General features: G+C 33.7%; 2 protein-coding genes across 2 annotated transcripts; one reads left to right on the top strand and one right to left on the bottom strand.

Moving 5' to 3' along the window:
- Window positions 1-3306: 3306 nt before the first annotated feature.
- Window positions 3307-11305, bottom strand: LOC128189708 (sodium-dependent phosphate transport protein 2B-like). The gene is made up of 8 exons (XM_052861430.1): window positions 11182-11305; window positions 8227-8317; window positions 8012-8140; window positions 6465-6608; window positions 5294-5604; window positions 5080-5182; window positions 4613-4876; window positions 3307-4064 (listed from the first exon to the last, which is right to left on the bottom strand). The coding sequence occupies exons 1-8, from the start codon at window positions 11206-11208 to the stop codon at window positions 3451-3453; spliced, it is 1683 nt and encodes a 560-aa protein (XP_052717390.1). The 5' UTR covers window positions 11209-11305; the 3' UTR covers window positions 3307-3450.
- Window positions 11306-16268: 4963 nt separating this feature from the next.
- LOC128190471 (mu-type opioid receptor-like) lies at window positions 16269-17865 on the top strand. Its single transcript, XM_052862541.1, has one exon. It carries the CDS (start codon window positions 16347-16349, stop codon window positions 17361-17363), a length of 1017 nt encoding a protein of 338 aa, XP_052718501.1. The 5' UTR covers window positions 16269-16346; the 3' UTR covers window positions 17364-17865.
- Window positions 17866-18703: the final 838 nt, after the last annotated feature.

Below are 18703 nucleotides of genomic sequence, written 5' to 3'. Positions count from 1 at the left end.
GACTTTTGTCAGACAAGGCATTCAATATTTAAAACTCATCTCGAGCTAGAAAGGCATTGGGCTACAATTTTCTGGCAGGGTAAGGGTGGTATGAAATGGGGGAAATCATGCCGAAAATCAAGTGTTTACTAAAAGTAGAGGACCAACCCAATTTCCTCGTATTGCACTGTGGGGGCAATAACATACCGAGTGATAAAGGTGAGAAGTCTATTGATTTAAGACTAAAAATCAACTAGAGGCACTGTGAGCAAGCTCACAATTGATACCCCCGCTAAAAACATCATAACTCATGTATTTTTTCTATTATAGAAAATATTGGATGAATCTATTTCACCATCCATTTTCTATAAATAACAACTGGTCTATTTTTAAAAACTGTTAATGCTAATATGAGTACACAAACCAATATCTATTCTTTAAATTCCATTTTAGTTCAAGTTTACTTTTAATGCATGAGGACATTTGCATCCTTATGTTAACAAACATATCTCGAATCAAACAAAATTCCACGAGTCAAGCAGCCATTTAATAAAAACATTATAAATTATTATCGATTTTTTTTAAACAATGACCTTGAACTTCCTCAATAGATCTTGGGTCAAGGTCATGGCACACCCTCAGGTTGTAAGCAATCTTGATGTGAATTAAGAACTTCCAATATTTGTCCATTAGAAAAATATGGACTAGACATGAAGATTGCACTTTTCTGCCAGTCACATTTGCCTTGTCCAAATGATCTTGGGTCAAGGTCATGACACACTCTGTCATAAGCAATCTTTGTGTGATCTGAGAACTTCCAATGTTTATCCATAAGAAAGATATGGACCGGACACGAATTTTCAGGGGTTCCAATTTTTTTTTTATCATGGTCAAGTCCAGGACTTAAAGAGTAAATTTTAGGCAAGTCCGAGGAAGAAATTTCCAAGTCCATATTTTCATGATAGATAAAAATATATTTACCTAAACATCATTGAATTTATGTTATAATTAATTTTCATTCGTTGCATTGAATGAATAAAGACTATATCTATGAATATATGTTTTATTTTTCCTCCATACAATGTCATATAGTCATACTTGAGTATTTCAACACAATACCAGACTGATAGATTATTGGTACAATAACTTTTACAAATAATCACTACTGGATAGACTGGTACATGTATCTGTTAGACTGTGCTGTAAGTCACAGCTATAACTCATTGACTGTTTACAGTTTAATCATCAGTGACATTCTATATAATACATGCATTATTTTCCTGAAATAAGAAATGTCTCAGATTCATCTTCTCTGTTTTTTAACTTGTGTCCACTGGAGTGAGGTGTGCCAACAGAGTTTTCAAACCAGTAATCTATGCACTTTCCAGCATGAAACTGGTCAATAGTCGGACCACTTATCATTATGTATAATTGATTTTGCAAAGATTCAGTTGTTAATACAGTTCTCAACTTATTTTTAATAACATTGCATGTTGAGAATCCCCTCTCACAGCTACTAGTAGATGGAGAAACTGTAAAGAGCCACAGCACACGTTTTTCTAAGGCTGACATTTGTTTGCCATCACCAGCTCTCTCTCTGTAACCATTTTTCTTAAAAAGAGAGAATAAACATCTAACAGACCATTTGTTCTCAAATGACTAATGTACATTTTCCTAGCAGTAAATTGCTCATTTATTTCCAATTTCTCATCTTCAGACAATATATTCTGAAAATGGGGGTGTGAAACTAGCTCCTGCAATTCTTCCATCCCATGCTCAGCTAATTCATACCCCCTACCTAAAGGCCAGTGATGAAAGTTGAAAATATTTAGGAATGAGAGAGGCTTCTCATACATGTTGCTAAACCTTGATTTGACATAAGAGATGGTATCATCTAACAATTGGTGCAGGTTTTATCTTTCCTAAAATCTACAGATTTGAAACCCCTACTCTGCAATTTAATAGTTGTACCAAACATTCTGTTCTCCAAATCTAATTTTGTAATAAACTCTTTCATATGTTTGCCATCAGACCTTTTCAATTGTTCCAGCTGGGCCAAAACAATATCAACATGTTCAGAAATCTCAAAAATAAGATATTTCTCTTCTTGAAAAACTCTTGATAACTTTGCCAATATAGGCAAAAAGTCTAATAGAAAATACAACACTTTGGGGAAGCGCAAAGAGGTGACTTCTGTGTGGTAACCCTTTGCCTTATTGGCATCATCTGCCCTACCACCTCGTTCAAAAGAGTGTTCCAAATATGCAACAACAGCCTCTAAATTTTTTACTAATGCTTTTAAAGCTCTCTCTTTGCTTGAAAGCCACCTTACACCCTTGATGTGCCCAAGATGGGCAAAGTCATTGTTAAACAGTTCACTGATCTCTTTTAGTTCTCTTCTGCGCTTTGGGGAAAAAAAATAAAATTTGAATACACCCTTAACAGTTGCTTCAAATGTTGACATGTAGCTGAATTTTTTATTAGCATCAAGAACAGCTAACTCTAACTTGTGTGCTATATAGTGTATCCCTATCACCTCAGGAACAAACTCTTTGATTTTTGAAACACCCCAGATTTCGAACCAAAATTTACTGATGCCCCATCAAAATTTGCACATACAAGTTTTGGCATATCTGTGTCATGTTTTAAGCTTTCTTTGTCAAACTGTAAATCTGCCAAAGCAGATAAAATTGCATTCAATACACCTTCAGAATTTGCACTTTTAAGCTGTACAATATTGTTAAGGCATGCCATATCGTGGAATATATTTTTTTACCAATCGGACGTCATCTTCCTGTTAAATGAGTAATTTGTTTATTTTAGCCAAAATTTTCAAACAAATTTTCCTCAAAGATTTCTCAGCAGCTATTTATCGCAGATGCTTGAAATTTTAACACACTATTTGTTTAGGCATGCCATATTGTGGGATATATTTCTGTACCAATCGGATGCCAGCTTTCTGTTAAATATTGACTTTGCTTATTTTGCATATTCACATCAGACCGGGGGTATCACTAGTGAGCATTGGCTCACAGATATCTTGTTTTTATTTTTTTTTTTACTACTGGTGGTGCAGACTATGTCATAGCATTTTGCATAGTCTCGTAGCGGCTTTTAAGCTTACCAGTAGTATCATTGGACTTGGTTATAACTAATATGTGCTTATCTTGACAGTATGTAATTGTGAACATCTGTTCCCAGGGTTCACCATTTTTGCATTTTTAGGGATGCCATACAAGGCTATATAGTGATGCCTCGGCTCCCTCACTTAAACGGCCATGGCGGCCCAGTCAGCCAATAAAAAGAATACAGTATGAACTAGCTATTTCTTCTTATTTTATTTATTGGGTATACTGGCACTCCCTTATTTTAACTTTCATCTTTGATAATACAAAACATTCTATAATAGTTAACTTAAAAACTTTTTTAAGTTTCTATACGTCCTAGGTTATTTTGATATTGACAATAGATTCAGATTTTAAAGTCGTCTTTATGCCCCTGGTTCCTGCAACATTTCATACACATTATTTTGCTGATCACTCTATCATATGGCTCTAGCGAGTGTAACCACGATGGCAGAAAGTTCCAAGTTCTCAACTGTTTTGGAAGACATTGGGGTGCTTTAACTTGTAATAAATTAACGAGAATAACAATCACTAGCACAGTCAGGAAAGGTATCCCGACAGCCTTAAAGACTACCGGACCCGCTTGTGACAACGCAAAAAAAGCTGCTGGAAGCAAAAAGAACATTCCGACCAGATATACAATCGCAAACCACCGATACTGAGCTGTGGAATTACCGAGGCTCTTAGCCAAATAAATTGGAATCTTGCGAAGAAATGGAATGGGATAGAACAGGACGGTTCCGGAAAGGTTGAAAAATAAGTGACAAAGTGCGACTTGTAAGGTTAGGTGTACTTGCGACTCTGACACTGCTAACGCCGCCAGGATTCCGGTAACGGTGGTGCCAATGTTAGCGCCGATCGTCAGGGGGAACATTCTCTCCATCGACACGATGCCAACCCCGACTAAAGGCGTCAATGTGGAGGTGAACACCGAGCTACTCTGTATGATCATCGTCATACCTGTAATATGTAATATTAAAATTATATAACTACATTTGCTGAGATACTCCTGATTGTGTGCATATTGTAAAAACACGCACTTTCTATCTAAACATCATGAAGCTTCTATCGATAATGGATTTTCTTCGATTGACAATTTCCAACACCTGCAATATTTACATATTACATAATGCAGACTTGAAAAAAGTAAAAGTATGCAAAAAGGATTATCATTCACTTTTCTGAATGCGTCTGTACATCTATTACTCGTTATGCATATATAGCACTAAGAATAAGCAAGTACCCTACAAAATTAAATTTATGTACGGATACAAGTGAATGAAAGAAATTATACTAAAATTAAATAATACAATTTTTTCAGAGCTTTATACACACTTCTATTTCACAGCTTTTAAGTAGTTTTAAGAACATTGAATATTAATCGATGTTTTACTGTGGCAAAAGGCTGCATCAAATGTCATGCTAAGTTTTCAAATAGCCATGCAGCTAAGACACTGCCAGAAACCGCTAGGTTAAATTTAAGTTTTAATTTTATAGACAAATATCACCTGCTCCTATAAGAATTGCAACATATCCGGTAAGCCATCCGAATTTTCCCGGGAAATCAGCGTTAATAAAGCGTTTGACAATTGAGGCCATCGTTCCTTTGAAGAGGGAGTTCAGCAGCTTGACAACCACAAACAGACATAGGACTATGAGCAGTAAGGCAGCAATAGTCAGAATAAGCCCGGCTTCCTCGTCATTAAGGTCGGAGAGGGCAAACAGGTTCTTGCAACGCCTGTCTCCGGTTACATTTTTAGGAAAGCAGGGGTCTGTAAAATATATATAATTTTATCATGGAAAACGGCATGTCTTTAACGAACTACATGTTAGATACATAAATGAGTACTTTAAGCACCCATCAAAATAAGTCCTTCCTATCTACTCAAATTTTATGAAAAACCTTATGCATGTATTGACTATAGTTAATATAAACAGATTCTGTATTAAATGCTGATTGAATTTTAAATTCCACCTGCATTAGACGAAGTCCATACTTTACCACACCATCTCTTGAGGACTGTCCGTGATGTGCCGTTAACATGTATTGCCTTACATTTTAACGCAGTTTTGTCGATCTATAAAAGAACAGACGCAATTCATTTTGTTCGAACACCTCATCATTACTAAAATGAAAAAAAATAGTTTAAGATAAATAATAATGAAAACAGCTAATAATGTACATCTACCTGGACAAACAAACGTATAAATGGTTTAGTAATAGTCTTCAACAAATCTCTCTTCGTCTTTGAAGAACCGGAAATGTCAAGGGAATCAACTATAGCTTTTGTTAAGTGAAACAGATAGCCGGAGATGACCTCGATAGGAAGTAAAACAATGACGCACATCCAGTTAAACACATCATGAATTGTAGCACCTCCAAAAGCTTTCCGGAACTCCTCGCGAGACCCTGCCTGAGCCAATGAGACTATGGTATTTGTGACCGTGGTCCCAATGTTTGACCCCATTATCATAGGGATCGTATCCCGTACCGGAATAGCTACCAAATATATAAAAACATTCATTCTAAAATTAGCAATGAAATACATGTGGTAAAGGTAAACGATTTCTTTCATGTTTATGAAAGCACACACCGGATATTTTAAACTTAACAAATTCTACTTTCAAAAAGAGATGTGTGCGTACTTATAAATACCGTATAACGAGTATTTTTTACGTGCTGCTAATTTTTACGAGTTTTATAAATCCGTAAAAATTAAACGCGTAAATTTTCACAGAAGTAAAAAAAAAACACCGCACGTAAATTTTGTACATCGTACGTAAAAGAGTAATGTTCATGACTTTAAGCTCAGTCCTTAACAGCTCTCATGTAGGTATATTTGAGCGTTTTTGGTCACGTGGTGATAACAGTACAGATCTTTCTATTCAGGCTTGAGTATTTTTTAAAACTACGTATAACAGGTATAATGCCACGTTAGTAGCTAGATGTCTTTTTTGGTTGGGCGAGAAAGAAAAAGAGAGAAAAAAAATTTGAAATGGAGTTGTCTTTCTTTTTTTCCCGGTAAATGGAACTGAGACGAGCACATGGTGTACATCAATGATGATACCCAGATAAATAGGAATAAGTAAAGTGTATATCACATATGATATAAAGCTAAATGTATAAACACAATCATAAATATATGGAATCGTTAACAGAAAAACGATTTTCTGATTTGTATGTGTGTTAACTGTAACAAAGTCACGGTGAAATTTTTCCCCCTTTTACCATATGATATTAATTTTCACGGACATGTCCAATTCGTAACAAAATTACGCGTAAAAATTCAAATCACCCTATTTTATGACAAATTCGTAAAAAATCACAGCAGTAAAAATTATCCGTTATACGGTACTTACTTTTTGATCCTGCAAGAGCAATGACTATAGATATTGTAGTTGAGGAACTCTGTATCAATGCTGTAGCGAGAATTCCAATCATTAAGCCGGCAACAGGATTGGACAAAACTTCGTTCTCCTTGAATATTTTCGCATTTGCCTCACCTAATGGTAACCATTAAGGTATTTGATTAATATCTAAATTTCACATTTAAAGGGGAAGAAAAGTCAAAAACATAATTTATTTATTTTAATGGTGTAAATTATCACATGTGGTCATGCTGTTTAGAAAATAAAATACGTAATTAAGCTTTAATGAACGTTTGAAGTTGGAGAAATCGTATTTACTGGAGGCTGACATGATGTAGAACTCTTTTGTATTAAAAACCAAAAAAATTAATTATTTTGACGTCACACCATCTATTCCGGTTTGGTTTACATAGGCCTATACAAATGAATGTACACAGTGCTCTGAATATAATTAACGCTGGTTTATACCTTTCTGTTACTCAAATAATCAACTAAACAAAATTGATAATGTTTGAGTTTACACGTAAATCTAAAGACAGGCACGTAGCATCGTTTTTGAAAGTGGGGGGGCCAGACCCATCCAAAAAATCTTGACAAGCAAAAAAAAGGGACATTTAAAGTTTTCCAAAAATCTTCAAAATCCTAATCCGTGGGGGGGGGGGGGGGGGGGGGGGGGGTAGACTCAACTATACTTCCAAAAAAAAATTCTTCCCTACCAAAATTTTTCCCTCCAAATCATGAAATTCCTAATCCGTGGGGGGGGGGGGGGTAACTTCAATTCAAGGCCCCCCCTGGCCCCCCCTGATGCTACGTGCCTGAAAGAATAAATACATGTATCATTGTATGCATAAATATATGCATTTTTATAAGTAAATGACAGCTGTTAATCTGCTATCATTCAAAGTTGAAAACGACCTCGATTAAATTTTCTATTCCAAGTCAAGTTCTTCACTAACTGAATAAATGTTATAATTGTAATCGGGATTTTTAAAATTCATTCTTTAAAGTCGGAATTTCCATGTCAAAATAACGACAGCAGACATTTTCTATGATACTTGGCATCTGTTGACAATTTCCACATTTACGCGGAGAATTCTCCGACACAAACCTCCGCTTTAAGATTTCTACGAACATGCTCCATTTGACGTTAGTTTGTAGTTTGCAAAGGTAAAAGAACGGTCTCAAATCAATATTGTTTCAAAATTTCCAGAACTTGTCATTTAGAGCGAATATCATGATGTTATGTTGATAAGACAAACCGGAATAGATGGTGTGACGTCATAGATAAAAGTTCAATGGCAGCCCACATGGCGGCGGGAAAATTAAATTAAGCGATCGATTTTCTTGATTTATTCATTGTTCCGGGGTTTTTAATGAAAATAAATACGATTTACAATTATAGTTGATAATAATTAATTGATTTATTGTACAACATATTTTTAGTTTCCTTCCCCTTTAAGTAAATGCTATTCGCACCAAGCAACAAAAAAAAAACCAGCTTTGCTAACAATTTGAATAAATCTTTAATATTTGCTTACCTCCAAGAAGTTGGAATGCATCTGTTAAAAATCCAAGAGCACAAATGAAGAAATAAACGAACACTAGCAAAACGACAGTCTTCACAAATATTGAAACCAGAAGTTTAGTTCGCTTTGTGGTCGACAATTCTGTAACAAAAATCATTAGACTAAATATGTTCTGCAAAACTAAACAAAAAGATGTTTATTTATGCACCGGTATTGGCGTAAAATACCTTTCCATGTAGTTGTTTCTTTGAGGTCTAATGACACTGCCCAAGGATCATTTTGTTCCGAAGAAATTGATTTTGTGTGTTCACTTAACCTCTGAAATAAACATTTACATGTGTTTTGGTATCTCTAATTAATTAAGATAGCCAGTTGTAGTAGCAAATATTTAAGACACAAGAAAGCTGTATTCGGTATTTCTGTACCATTTATATCATTAACTCAATTTACAAAAATGCCTAGGACAACAAGCATTCTGAGAGAATTGCATAAGCAATACACGTCCCCTACCGGTTGGAATTATTCTATGAACGCTTCCAAGCCCACAACTATTTCAGAGCTATTGTAAACTAGATGTCATGCTTTAATCAGAGATAAAAGAACAGAGGAAATAAAAACTATATAGTTGATATAGAAATTAAATACAAAATAGGTAAAAATAATACTCTTTATTTCATCTCCTGTAATTTCGCCAAGTCTATTCTGTATCCACTGGTAAAAATTTGTGAAGCTGTTCAGCAAGTTTCATATTATATCTCAAATGCATAAAGAAAAAAAGTGTGGAAAACTGAAGTGGGACAGACAGACGGACGGACGGACAGACATACGGACTGACGGACGCAGAGGAAAGCAATAGTCCCCTCCGGTTAAACCGGTAGGGGACTAATAAGAAACATTTCAATTTATTTCACATTGATTGTAAATTTACAAGTACATTTGCGATAACTAGACAACATTGAGATGGTGACCATTTTAAAGGTCCCCGCTTAAAAAAATGGTCAATAGGTTAAAAAGATTTTCAAAGAGTTTTTACCTTGACCTATAACTTAAAAATTTTCCAGCTCGCATAGAACTTCTAATTCAAACTCAATACCCCTTACATACAGGTATTTTAAACTGGGTTTTCTAAAGGAAAATCCGGTTATTAAAATGGCGGGTGGGCGGCTGCCAAAAGGGTACCCGTATTGTACGGATAACTCCTCTGACGGTTTTCAAGGTAGGAATTTGTCCTTTGCAGATCAATTGTACATATATCAGAGGCATGCATATTGCTAGAATTTTGATTTCTTGATTTCTGATAATTTCTGAAAAAAATACCAGCTGTAGAACTTAGTCATTTTTTGGAAAATATTGCATATAGGGTACCCCTATTGTACGGATAACTCCTCCTTCAGTTTTCATAACAGGAAGTTGTTCTTTTGCAGATCAATTGGACATATATTACAGGTGTGCATATTGTAAGGATTTCGATTTCTGATTATTAATGAAAAATATACCAGCTGTAGAACGTAGTCATTTTCCGGCAAAATATTGCATATAGGGTACCTCTATTGTACGGATAACTCCCCCTACATGCAGTTTTCAAGATGAGAAGTTATTTTGCAGATCAATTGGACATACATTAGAAGTGTGCATATTGCTATAATTTTGATTTCTGATGATTTATTTTAAAAATACCAGCTGTTGAACTTAGTCATTTTTGGCAAAATATTGCATATAAAGTATCCCATTTCTCGTGATATGTAGTGTTCATCAATTCATAGTTGACGTGGATGATAGATACTGTTTACACAAAAGAAAACCTGGTTTGCTGTCACATTGGCAGCTTTTCCTTAGTTGATATAATCTGAGCAAGATTAAACATATGGGAAATAATCTACGGTCTAAAACTGATTATAAAGAGATCTGCTGTGACCTTCACATTGACTGGGTTCAAAGTCACTGCACGGTATTAACTAAAATACTTTTTTAAGTAACATGTTAGCTAAATAGGGTTCAGTGGGTAGTATATTTGTGGTCTTAAAATGCGAATCTTTTGTATGATCCAATATGACCTGAAAACTTGACCTAAAAACATTATTAAAAGCATAATCAAAGGCACCATTTGAAAGAAGTATGAGTCAGATTGGAGCAAAGGGGATGAAGATATGCTCCGGACAAGGACCTTTCATATTCTGCTATGACTTCCACATTTGACCTTTAAAATAGTTCAAGGCCGACGGACAGACTGATCACTATAGGGCGCCCGCAGAGCGGGACTCTAATTACCATTTCAGTGGACGAAATTCCCCAATGACAAGTAAATTCATTTGAAACTTCTTTGTTTTAATGTCAACGCTTTAGTATTTTTGAAATTTCAACCCAAAGATTATGTACGTTGTACTAAGAAAATACTGCAAACAACGTTAATACGTCTCACTTCTTCGCGATCTATGCCTCATGCAAGTGAGAAGCCTATTTGAGTTTTAAACAACGCTTGGAGCCATTTATGTGAATCTTGAGCGATTTTTGTTTCTCTAATTACCATTAATGAAATAAATTAGATTGTTGTGTTTTATTACATTGACAATGATTAATTGATTCTCATCACCTTTAAAAAAGATAAACATAGATAATAAATGATATCCAAAATATTAAACATCTTTACAATGACATATGGGAGGAGGTACATATTTTAAAGATTTTACAAAAACGTGATTTGAATTATTTCATAAAATTATATTAAGTTAGGAGATTGTAAAGAACGAAAACAAAACAAAAGAATGGAGAACAAAAACAGCTTTCAGATTATTTCCTGAAATTAAAAAAATTAAAATATTTTATCAAAAAACCACCATCAATAGCTGTTATCCTTTGATACTGGCCTCTTCCCATTTATTTCTTAAACAATCGATATAGTTTAACAGATATTTTAATGGTCAAATTCCAACTCAACTTGCGACACATGTACTACAAACAGACAAACAGAAGGAAAGAACCTGATCCATCATAATGTGTATCACCCTGGTCCTAAAAATTGGAAACGTTTGCAATGCTTCAAAATAGATTTACTCTATTAATGTTTAATGCACGTCTTAAGAGTCGTGGCTAATTAAAATATATATTATAGCGTTATGGAAATGCAAGAACAAATCAACAGTTTATTCAAGCTTGATAGAAACGCAATTATTAAGGCAAGTTACCTTTGAGTTTGTATTTTCCAATTCCATATTATACGTACATATATTACCTTCTACATGTACGCGTGTTTTCCTCTCAATAAGATGGAATAGCCAAAAGAAGAACGATTGGCATATTGTGTAAGTATTTCCGCTTTAGGGGGGATCACCTTTCCTATCATAGGCCAAATCTAGAGAAAATTGTTTTACACCTGTGGTTATATGATAGTTATTACATTAACAACTCCATGTATCAAATGCATTCAGGAGAACATCAAAACATCTTGAATTTTTAAGTGCACGTATTTGAAAAAAGTATCGTACACTATCTGAAACTTTGAAAAATATTTAAAAATGTTTCTATCGTACATGTATATTGGACGACTGTTATTATATGTAAGCATATTTTTTAATTTGTAAAGCACGCCGTATTTGTAAAACATGCTGTATGACGATTTTGTGTTCTTTTCTGCTTATATACACCCGGTAACATATGATTAATATATTAAATTTATATTTAAAAACTTAAATGAAAACAAAAAGTCTTTAAAATTAATTACTTTTTTCTACTTAGAGAAAATGATAAAAAAAATGAAGAAGAAACATTCATAAAAAGAACAACTGCATGTATTTCTAAAATTAAAATATTATCTCTTTTAAAATTAAGCTACATACAGTTTAATTTTATTTGCAATATAATCATTATTTACATTTCAAGTTTTACTTAAACCAATTTAATTCTGAAGACCGCAATCATTAGGTTAGTTATTTACCGTTTCTTTATCATTCCTCAATGAGAAACAAGTATTATTTATGGATGTTCTATTTGTTTACCAAGACAGGCAGGCGTTTCAAGGCCGTTCACCAAGCGTACTATACAATCCATTTCCATCACTTTGTTTTATAGTTATGGCCTTACACTTCCTATTGGCGAACCTCCATGAAATGGCCGATCATAACAAGACATTAAGCAAGATATTATGAAGAGAGGGCTTGTTTGGTTCTTATTATGCAATATATATATATATATATATATATATATATATATATATATATATATATATATATATATATATATATATATATATATAATATACACACACACACACACTATATATATATATATATATATATACACACACACACACACACACACACACACACCACAAGTGTTGGTTAATGGAGACTATTGTCGAGATAGTTTTGTGTCTCTTATTTAAGTAAATTACAATTTTTTTTAAAGAAAAGTAAGTGTACATTATTATTGTATTGAGAATAAATTAAAAACAAATGCATTTTCTTAACAATATATCTACAGATCTTGCAAGGAAATAGATAACTTTTTGATTTAATTAGTTTAATATAAATACAAAATGTATACAGAACATGTCATTTAAAATAGTCGTCAAGAAGCTATTTTGAGAAATAAAACGTACCATGATATAATATCTGAACATTACTTTGATTTACATGTATTTATTAGATGTTTGGAGGGGGTGTTGCAGTACTGACACTGTTAATTCTGATACTCATTATACCCCCCGCAAACAAAGTTTGGGGGGGGGGTGGTATATAGTAATCACCTTGTCCGTCCGTCCGTCTGTCTGTCTGTCTGTGCAATCGTGTCCGGTCCATATCTTTCTTATGGAGAAACATTGGAAGTTCTTACTTCACACAAAGATTGCTTATGATTAAAGGGTGTGTCATGACCTTGCCCAAAGGTCATTAGGGCAAGGTCAAGGGCAGAAAAAGTGCAAAATTCGTGTCCGGTCCATATCTTTCTTATGGGGAAACATTGGAAGTTCTTACTTCACACAAAGATTGCTTATGACCCAAGGGTGTGTCATGACCTTGACCCAAGGTCATTTGGGCAAGGTCAAGGTTACTGGCAGAAAAAATGCAAAATTCATGTATGGTCCATATCTTTCTTATGGGGAAACATTGGAAGTTCTTACTTCACACAAAGATTGCTTATGATTAAAGGGTGTGTCATGACCTTGACCCAAAGTCAATTGAGAAAGTTCAAGGTCATTGTTTCAAAAAAGTTAAATTCTGTCTGTGTCATGTCTTGTATTAATGGAAATATTAGAAGCTAACAATTAACAGTTTTCAAAAAAAAAAGCAGTTGTTATTTATAGAAAATGGACAATGAAATAGATTCATCCAATATTTTCTATAATAGCAAAAATACACGCGTTATGATTTTTTTCTTAGCGGGGGGTATCAATTGTGAGCTTGCTCACAGTACCTCTAGTTGTAAATAGTTTCCTTTCAGGGAAGTTGACCATCTTTAACTGAAATGACCTAAATTGAGTAGTTACCAGCTTTCCCCCGATTTTTGTCACTATGTACAGATTTTTCAACTTCCGAAAAATACATTAATAAAAGCACTGATGGCTCACCAACATCTATGGATGGCATTCCTAAAGACCGTGATTATATTATGCAATGATGGAAAAAAATGTATAGGAAAACTTCTGAATAATATGTTTGACCTTTTAAATTGCGCAGGAATCAGTTTGAATACTCCGGAGGCCTCAATTCCAAATACTTATACTGCATAGATCAAACTAACGAATATCTCTTTAAATAGAAAATTCTGAAGTCTGCACCATGAACTTTTTCAAATTTCACACAGAAACATAGAGTGAGTAAATGTTAAAGAGCTATGGGTCAATATGTATAGCGCGCCAAATTCACAAAAAATGAGATAATTATAGTTTCCAATCGATAAACTAGGTTGAACGGTTGTAAATTAAAGTTTACGGACCGAAAACTATAGCTGACGCCGTTAATCAATATTTCAAATCTGTAAACCGTAGTTAGCGCGATCATCTATGTTTCAGAAGTGTAAAACTATATTTAACACTGGAAACAACCATTTGCGATTGCAAAACAGGATTTATCTGATTAATATAGCAAGTTTCATGTAGTGAAACTATGATTAACAACTCTTATCTATAGTTAACGAATGTAAATCATAGTTTTCAGACGTAAATCTATTTTTATCAGCAAAATCTATTATTAACGTTATTTGCAGACAGATAAACTTGGATTATTATTCGTTTTACTATAGTTAACAATCGTTAAATATAGTTTTACAGATGAAAACTATAGTAAACGGATCGTGATTTATAGTTTACGAGTCGTTAACTATAGTCTACGAACCGTACACTATAGTTAACAAACTATTGATAACTATAGGTTACTGTCCGTAAACTTTGCGGTTCGTAAACTAGTTACTAGTCGAAAAACCTAATTTATCAAATGTGAAACCATGTTTAGCTCTTTATTGTGAATTTGGCGTGCCATACATATGAAAGAATGGTTTGCTTAAGAAATTTTATAAATCTTTTTGCCTCGATAGAAATGAATATCTGTTTGATTTGTAGAAAAAAAAAATACTAATAGAAGAAAAAAATACAGACTTTAAGCTTTACTTACTCTTACTATCAAACTGTTCAATTTTGCATCTAAATGCAAGCAAATTGCAACCTTATTCCCATATTTAAGTTGTCGAAAGATTATACTAATAAATAGGCTTTGTATAAGATATATTTACTACTGAAAGGCTCTAAATAATGATGAATGTGAAATTCACCGCTATAAAGGCAAAACATTGTAAATGTGTACGTCTAAGACACTTAACACATTTTAAGAATTATTTTCATACATATGAATTTATTTAAACGCAAACAGAAAGTCATGTTCCACCTCACCGTCCACTAAGCACCTCTTCTTTCCTTCCTTTTAATATACCTTTCTCTCATTGCACATAGATAGGATACAATTATGGACAGCGGAAAGGGTAAAAAAAGACGTTAATGCAAAACAAACAACTTATTCAAAACAAGCTAAATTACGAAACAAAATCAACAGACACCAATGCAAAGCCAACAGACACCAATGCAAAGCCAACAGTCATGCATTGAATTAACGCTAGCTGGCAAAGAGGTATCGGGAGAAATCGTGCCCTTGAGAAATCGTAGCCTTGAGAAAATTAACGCTAGAATTAACATATATGGATAAATAAACGAATACACATTATCAAATATACACAAACCATTAAATTATTTTTATCATTATATTAATCTTTTAATATGTCAAAACGCACTTTAATTTGTAGGTACGATTTCTTCTGATACCTCTTCGCACGCCATGTAGCGATAATTCTGTGCATGACTGTTTGTTTTGCATCGGTGATCGTTTGTTTTCCATCGGTGTCTGTTGTTTTTGCTAAAAGGCTGTTGGTTTTGTTTTAAGCTGGTGTGTTTTGTATTTAAGCATGTTTTAAAAAATAAGTTCTTCGTTTTGCATTAATCCCTTTTTTACTCTTTCCGCCGCCCAAAAACAATGCTTTTATACTTGTGTATGTGTATATATATATATATATATATATATATATATATATATATATATATATATAGTACTGAATGTTGACAAAATAAATCAACAAAAAATCAGACATTTCAACAATAAAAACCCACGTAATATAATCATTAACTTTGTATAAAATTTATCGTGATTTAATTTGACATCTGATAAACGATGAACGATATTAATTTATAGAAGAAAAAACTGTAACCTACTCTTTCTGTTCAGGTGAGTCAGCGTCTTCGTGCATTGTTCATTTAGTCAAAATATACTAGTAGTTGTATATTGCATTCCACTTATCATTTGTTGTCTTAACTGAAGTTGTGCATCATAAAGTGTTCAGAATGATTGTCTTACATTTAGATCAATAATATACACCTACATTTAGTACAAATAATGCAACCCGTCGGTCAAGCTAATCAAAGTATTAATATCAATCTCGTGAATGACTTTTCTTGATTGTCTTGATGCATGTCATGAACAATCAATATCTAACCGTCGGTTTGACCCCTGCATGTACAGTTCGTACGTTATTTAGTTTCACATACAGTGTTATATTGAACTTTCATGCATGTAAGAGTTCATTTTAATAAGACAATGTAAGTTTGGAATTTACAGATGATATCATATCATGGTATATCAGACTATACTTTGATTAAGGACAGAAGGCTACCGGAAACCATTGTATTGGACGTCCATTTCGGTCCTACAAATAATCATGCACGAATGACGTAGTATCCATGTAACAGCAAGAGAAATGATACCCAGTAGTTATATGTTGAGAGACTGCTTACTAAAGATATAGTCATTTCAGTATGGAGAACTGTACAACAGACTTGGACTTAAAGGCTTTCAACCATACAAGGATGGTTTTCAACCATACGAGGATGATGCCTATGCACGGATCGCTATTTTATACGATTGTATTTAAACTGCACCTTTACATTCATCCAGTATTATGTATTGCCGGTGTAATAGAAAACACCATTTCAGTCGTAATTTTCTGTTCAAAGTCACTAAGAATGGTGTCGTCAAACGTTTATTTAGCGGCTCTTTCAGCGACGAGCAGCCTCTTCTGTGCTGCAAATTTTGTGGTGTGGCTAGAGACAGTTGATGTTGGTTTTTTCCACCAAGACGTTGTGTGTCAAACGATCATCTACTCTACCTATATCTGTAGCTTTTTAACAGTATGGTTCGTCGTTTGCATTACATTTGAAAATTTTCTTATAACTGTGAACATCAAGTGTGCTGTAACCGTGTGCACAGTTAAGAAAGCTAGAATAATGGTATGCATTTTGACTGGACTCGCTTTTGCGTTGTATACATTTTCGTTATGGACAACAAACGTGATGCACATTGGAGGAAGTGACCATTGTGCATACGAAATTAAATTCGAACAGGTACTTCACATCTTTACCTATATCGACATCACTATTACGTCTGTTTTACCGTTTGTGTCGATGGTGATATTTCTTGGAGCTATCTACGTGAAATTAATCCTGAAAAGAGTATCAAAACAACCTATTGCAACATATCACCAGCCCAGAAGATGCCGTAGAAACAGTAAGCGGACATACCAAATGCTGACAAGGATAACTAGGGTGTTGCTAGCTATTGGCCTGACTTTTACCGTTTTTTCCTTTCCAACCAGTGTAAACAAAATACGAATTCTGGTCTCGAATCGACCAACACCAAGTTTTTTGCACGTGGAATGGGCCATCAACCAGCTTTGCTTGATAATATACTACTGCTCGTTTTGCATTTACTTTTTCATATACTTGAGATTTAGCACAAACTATAAGAAAGTTTTATTAAGATATGTTTGCAAATAATCGCTTGTGAAAAAATTACAAAGAACATGTGTTGACAATTGGCCATAAGTATTGCGTCTTTCGTTTGGTACTAGTAGTTCTCATATTGATATGCGTGTTTGACTTCACCACCAATAGTTTATAGGCTATCGGACTGGAAGTGTTTTCGTCTACATTGTATACATTGTACACACATGAGACTCTAAACGTCATTTAAGTTAACGTTTTTGAAGAGACAGTGAATGTGGGGTAATCCCACTAAAGCAATCAGGAGACAGAAAAACATTCTGATTTTGGAAAAATAGTATTTACTTGAGTCAACTATATCTTTTAAAAAGATTGAAAAAATTCATTTTTCTTACGGAGTAGATTTTTTCTAGAGATTGTATACGTGATGTAATATGATGCCTAAGAATTCTAAACAAGGGTTTTATCGGCAAGATTGATAGTATTTTTTAATTGGCAAAAACACTAAAATATCATTGGATGTTTTTACTTAAAGATGTTTCAATAAACCTCAATTAACATGGCTGGTTTTTTTTTCCATTTCAATAACGTTCTTTATATAAGGAATATATGTAAGACATTTTGGGTAAATAAAACAGACACTATCCAATAGTAGTATATTTTTGATACGATTACGTTTAAACATAAATGCAAATTATATATGTGCATGAATTACAACAAAATAGGGAAAAGTTGTAACATTGATACTAGCGAAATTTGTTTCACACACGATATCAATCTAAGTGTTAAATGTCAGTTTGAACGAAAGATAAAATCAAAAATTTAATATCGATAAACTGTTCTAAAATGTCATCTTAATCCTGGGGAATAACTTAAAATCTTTTTGTAAAAAAACACTTAAGGATATACGTCGGTAGATAAAGTCTTAAAAGATGTTGAAATAAAGAAAAACTTAAGATTACTAATGCATGTTGCATAGTCTGCCCTATTCCAAAATAAATTTGACTGCTTTTGGTCTAAAAACAATTGAATGACTGATACAATCAAATGATGAAATTAAAATGGAAGGAATAGGCCTAATCTTAAAGACATGCGTAATTTAAAAGAAGTGAGGAACTTGATCATAGTAAAAGTAATCATTCTTGAGATATGTTCTAAATGAAGATATCCAACCAATGTTAGTAAAAGCTAGATGATGCTTAGGCGGACAAACTCCTTACAGATCATAGACGCAAAGTTAACGTGTCGTCAAAGAGAATCTAATAATATCTTTATATTATTGTATATATGATATACATAGGGGTTCGAACAGAAGTTCTTGAATATCACCTCACTAGGTTTTCAGCCAAATGCAAATAATTAACAATTAATTGTCTTTAAGCATGAGATGATAG

The sequence above is a fragment of the Crassostrea angulata genome, chromosome 6 (assembly GCF_025612915.1).
Source record: "Crassostrea angulata isolate pt1a10 chromosome 6, ASM2561291v2, whole genome shotgun sequence".
Lineage (NCBI taxonomy): Eukaryota > Metazoa > Mollusca > Bivalvia > Ostreida > Ostreidae > Magallana > Magallana angulata.
Note: the sequence above shows the minus strand (reverse complement) of the source record. Positions and strands in the feature narration are given on the sequence as shown.